Source organism: Poecilia mexicana, unplaced genomic scaffold (assembly GCF_051168715.1).
Source record: "Poecilia mexicana isolate PSO_F unplaced genomic scaffold, ASM5116871v1 scaffold_14, whole genome shotgun sequence".
Taxonomy (NCBI): domain Eukaryota; kingdom Metazoa; phylum Chordata; class Actinopteri; order Cyprinodontiformes; family Poeciliidae; genus Poecilia; species Poecilia mexicana.
Genome location: NW_028263383.1, coordinates 19,279,712 through 19,285,315, shown reverse-complemented (window position 1 = coordinate 19,285,315; position 5,604 = coordinate 19,279,712). Strand labels below are relative to the sequence as shown.

General features: G+C 41.3%; 1 protein-coding gene across 1 annotated transcript in view; it reads left to right on the top strand.

Moving 5' to 3' along the window:
* The first annotated feature begins 2,943 nt into the window (after positions 1-2,943).
* Positions 2,944-5,604, top strand: part of LOC148155526 (uncharacterized) — a 3,037-nt gene continuing 376 nt past the window's right edge. Inside the window, exon 1 of the mRNA XM_088012623.1 lies at positions 2,944-5,604. This exon is cut by the window's right edge and continues 376 nt beyond it. Coding sequence (XP_087868749.1) covers positions 2,944-5,604 — 2,661 coding nt within the window.

Sequence of the window (5,604 nt, the reverse complement as noted above, 5' to 3'; positions counted from 1 at the left end):
TGAAAGAGAGAACCGACACGATGTGCAGTTTAAAGAAAGACAGAAGAAAAAGTTATTTGGCTGGAGTGACTGTAATGAGTAAGATTGGAAAGTTACAAAGTCACAAAGATAGAGAAGACAGGCTGAGATAGTTTGGACATGTGTAGAGAAGGGATAGTGGACAAGTTGAGAATGTCTTATCTGGCTGCCAATTAAATAAATCTCATTTTGCTGCAGCACACAGCAATACGACCTGCAGCAGTGTGAATGACGCAAAGCAAGGTAACACGTAGGTACAACGAAAAGCCTGCACCTCATTATAGGTGCAAGATTGTTCCTTCAAAGGCGAGTTCAAAGTTCTTCCAAGAAAATTACATTGCGTGAGGGAATATCTGTCCTTTCATACAGACGGCAGACAATGAGGCAAAGAAAGTCTCTCAGGTTGGGTAGAGCTCACAACGCAAAGCAGAAGAAACACCACAAGCAGTGCTCTGGGCTTTTAGTTTGATCCTGCCGTCAGGTACACCTCTGAACAACGTCTTGGGATCAGGAGAGAAATTACAAGCATTCATATTCTATGTTTTGACAAGGCGGTTACTTGAGCTTCTAAATGCCGAATGAAAAAAAAGAAGAAACATGAGCGAGAAACAAAATAACCAGGAGGTAAATTATTGAAAACTGCGTTTAAGCTCAAACAGGCTGTCAACTCATCAAGCTTTTAAAAATTCAAAATCTGGAAAGGTTTATTTGTCTTTGAACGTGTTAGGCTTGCTGAGCTGTTTTGTAACCTCTGCTATGATTGGATGTGGTAACCCGGTCATTTTTAATGAATTACGGTAATTCGCGTTAATGTCATTTCGAAACAGTTCCTGTATCGGTCACGTGACTTGCTGAAACCAATACGCGCACCGACACAGGTTTTAGTCTGTGGGCTTGACACATGCGCCGACGCATCGGTGTTGCCGGACCCATCACTAGCTCTCTCATTCAGTCCTGTTTTTCAGTTGCTGCCTGTAATTAGCTGTGTGCTAACTCTCTGCCGTGCTGCCTGTGTTGGACTGTGTTTTGAGCTCTCTTTATTAAATCATCTTCATCATCATCATCATCTGGGTCTCAGCGTTCATTCTCACCACACCAACCACTCCACCTCATGACAGAACCTTAACTACAGCCAAGGTCCAATAGTTGATGCTAACTGCACACCCCTGAATTAAATCTTATTTAAAGCATTTAATGGACCACAACAAAGGTTTTAAAAATAGTATCAGTTATGGTGGTGCTACTTACTACTGAATCCATTAAATTTGCACTCTAACTTTATACTCAACATTGTTAGTTTTGTTTTCTTGCTTTAGTGTAAAATAGTAAACCATTTGTGTTGATTGGGTTATCTGATCAGCTAAAACGACCCAGTTTGCTGATTTTGCTAACCAAGTGTTGGACTGATCTTTGCCAAGGTTTTACCCGGACAGAGTTGGATTATGGCTTTGACCCAGCATGATGGATTTGGTTTTTCCTCCCCAAAATAACAACATGACTAATGTCTAATGTGAAGGTCAACAAACAGCGGGCTGTGAATAAAATCCCATAACTCGGATCTCAAAGCGATATTTCAGATCAAAAATAAATAAATCCAATTCCAAACTACTTCAGCAGTCAGTGAAAGGGACAGTAGGTCTTGAACAGGTCGCCGGTAGGTCACACGGAGATACAAAGGACAGATCACACATAAATACAACCCACTGGCGTTAACGTTATTCACAAAAACTGGGTATGCACTGTATGCAATGCATAGGTGCGCCGAACTAGAGGGGACTAAGTAATGCCAGAATTAATAATAAAATAATAAAGACTTTGTGGTATTCTCATTGAGTGACGTAATTATATTAGTTGTGCTACCACCCCCACACCACTAGAGGCAGTAGCAGGCCCGAAAAGGTGCAACTAAGGAGTAGATTTAGAAGCACACAGACAGCTACAGAACTTGCTAAAAACCATGAGCTGCGCTGAAGTAAGTAAAAGAGAGAAGTTTAAACACATGCTGAGAGTGAAACTCCTTCTTAAAGGTGAAGCTATAGCCCAGATTTCAAAAGAAAATAAAAACGGGAGACAACAGATAATGTAGGAAATAGTAAATAGCGCCCCCCTTCAATTCCGGAGTGCTATGGTCCCATGTCCAAATAAGGTGTGAGACTGATTTTCAATCAGTTTTTTGCACCGTATAGAGCCTCAGTGAAAACGTGTTTATTATTGTTAACGCTTTGGTGCAAAAAAAACTGATTGAAAATCGATTTATTTACTGAATGTTTATGTCTGTTAAGGCTCAGATGGAACGGCACAGAAAGCAGCACTTTAAACCATTCCGACTACGAACACAATAGAGACACAATCAGATGACTGATTATCCCGCGATAATAACTCAATAGTCCATAGAAAAACCTTATAAGCTTGTATTAAAGCAGAAAGTACGGCGGCCACCGTAAAAAAGGCTTACAGTATCAATTATGCCGCATGAACTGATCAGTAGATTATTGCGAGGGAACGCAAAACCTTTTGCGAGGGAACGCAGAAGAAAAAAAAATTCCCCATGTCCGCTGGAAGGCTCTGTAAGGTTGCGCACGCATCCGCCGTGTTAATAAAAAAATCCGTCAGACAAGCCCGTTCTGAATATCAAATGAAACTGTGACATCACAATGTGACATCACAATATAACTTCAAAGGCAGAATTCTGACATCACCAGCGATTATATAAGCTCGTCACAACCATCTACCTTCATCACAACCTGTTAGCAGCCGTTGTCGATACATTTCTCTTGAGACTTTACTCAGCAGTTCGCAGTAGGATTTTCAACGTTGTTTGGTGTACATTTCTTTGGAAGATTTAAATCAAACTTAACGTGAAATCTTTACAGAGTTTCTGGAGAAGTGATTTATCTGAGAGCCATTAAACAAGCAAAAGTTACAATGCAGTCCGACCAGCCCAGAGTCGAAGAAGTCGCATCCAACAACATTGTCGAGAGGGAAGTACAGCCACCCGCACCAGCAAAGCGCAAGAAGAAGAAAGTGTCATTTGCAGTCTGGTGGGCGCTGCACGAAGCTGAGGAGCTCAAGAAGTCTGCTGAAAATGTTGAACAGCAGGACTCTTCAGTGGTGACTGAAAATGAACCGAGCGCCAACACACTGGAGAGAGTTTATCAAAAAGGGGATGGACAGCCACCAGAGAGTGAGTCCAGTGAGAAAAACAAGGTACCGTTTAAAACCCGGACGGAGGAACATGTCCCTGCTGATCAAGAGATTTCTGCAACCAATATCGAAAAGCATTCACAGGTCATTGTAGAAGAGTCCATCGCTGGAGTGCAAGAGACAGTTGACATAGCAGAGAAGGAACAGCCCGCTAAATCTGAGGAACAGCCAACAAAGACGAGGCGTAGCAAGAAGAAAATGATACCATTTCACATCTGGTTGGAGAAACATGCCCCCACTGAAGACAATTCACTGGTTACCAAACAGGAGTCAATCTCTGTACTGAAGGAGTCACCAGAGAAGGAAGAGTCCTCTAAGTCCAGCACTGAAAATATTATCAAGCAGAACACTTCTCTGCCTGAAGAAGGAGGTGATCAGGAAAATAACTTAAAGGAGACTTGCAATGAGGAACCTGTGATTTCGACAACAGAGCTAGTTACCAAAAAGAAATCCGTCACAGAAAGGCTGAAGAAAGTGGATCCAAAAGGGGAAAAACAGTCACAGACTAAGCGTATCAAGAAGACGCCACTGTTATGGAAATCGTTCCCTGAGCCAGGTGCTCGCATTGATCTAACATTTTTTAGTGAAAACAGTGACATCGATAACGGTTCTCAGGCAAAAAAACAAAATTATCCCGGAGCTTTGCCCAGCAGCAGAAAAAAGACATTGTGGAAAACGTTCCCCAATTCAGAACCCCGCGTAGATGTAAGTTTTTTTGCAGACAATATTGAAACCCAAAATGTTTCAATGCCGGCCCAAGAAAGTGATGAGGCAAACACTGTGATTTCTACAAGTCAAACAAAGTGTATGTGTCTTGCCAAATCCAAGGAGTCTGAATATATCGAGGTACAGAATTACTTAATGAAACAGCTTGATGAAATGTTTGATCTAAATAATAAACTAATTGCTGAACTTAAACAGCAAAAAGATCTAATGAGGAAAGTCCGCTCAGAGAAAAGACAAAGGAAGAAGCCAATGGTTTCTGTTGCAATTCAGACAGATTCGCAAGACACCATACAGCAGAAACCTGTCTATCAATCTACTTCGACACAAAAGGAGATGGAAGTGTCGGAAACCAGGCGTCACTTGAAACCACTCCGTCAAACAACAACGCAACAAACTGAGATAACTGTACTGGACTGCACTGGAGACGAGACAGTCTCCACAACACAACCAAATGGGGACCAACAAGAGGTGAAGAAGCCTTCAAGAAAATCTAAATGGAGGATGAAGAGAAAGGCTGCAATAAGAGCTGTGTCTGAGCTGGAAAACGTCACCAATGATAAAGTTTCTCAAGATAACACTGAAATAGTACCAGAAATAGTTGATGATCAGGCAGCCTCCATAAAAACCGAGATTCACACAAATGAAATGGTCATCGGTGAACTTCAGCAGGCGATCAAACAAGAAACGGTCTCGACAGCACAATTAAATGATGACCATCAAGATGAGATTAAACCATTGACGAAATCTAGAAATAAGAATAAGAGAAAAAAGAAAAAAGCAGCAATAACCCAGGAGAAAGCTGTCTCTGAGCTGGAGATCCTCAATATTGAAAATGTTTCTTCAGAAAACAGAGAAAAACCAGAAGTTTATGTCCTGGAAACAGTTGGGGATCAGATAGCCTCCATCAAGAATGAGATTCATATGATTCAGACAACAATCTCAACCCACCAGCATGTCTCTGAAGAGGTAATTAACTCTGAAATCCAAAAAAGTGAGGAACAAAAAGTGAAGAAAAAGTTGTCAAAGAAATATAAGCAGAAGAAGAAAAGAAAGGCAGCATTGAGAGCTGCGTCTAAATTGGAAACCTCCAACAGTGAAAAGATTTCTGGAGTCAACGCTGACCAAGAACAAGTTTCTGTGCCGGTTATAGCTGAAGGTCAAAAAGCTACCATCAACACTGACAGTCAGACAAATGAAGTAGTGATCGGCAAACTACAGCAGGCGACCGGGGAAGAAACTGTCTCTGAGAAACAGCAAAATGAGGATCAGCGAGATGAGAAAAGGTCAAAAAAGAAACCTAAGCGTAAAAACAAGAGAAAAGCAGCAGTAAAAGCTGTGTCTGAAATGGAGACCCTAAATAGTCAAAACCTTTCTGTTGAAAACACTGGAGAAGAAGTGTCAATACCAGAAACAGTCGGGAATGAGAAAGCCACCATCATTATGGAGATCTATGAAAATGAATCAGTGACTGGGAAACCACAGCAGGGGAGTGAAGTCAAAATGGTCCCTGATATAGAACATAATGGGGACCAGAAAAATAAGAAAAAGCCATCAAAGAAATCCAAAAAAAAGAAAAAGAGAAAGATGGCAATAAAAAAGGAACTAGAGACCATCGTAAAGCCAACAGATCCAGATAAAAGCTTGGTACCAAACGTG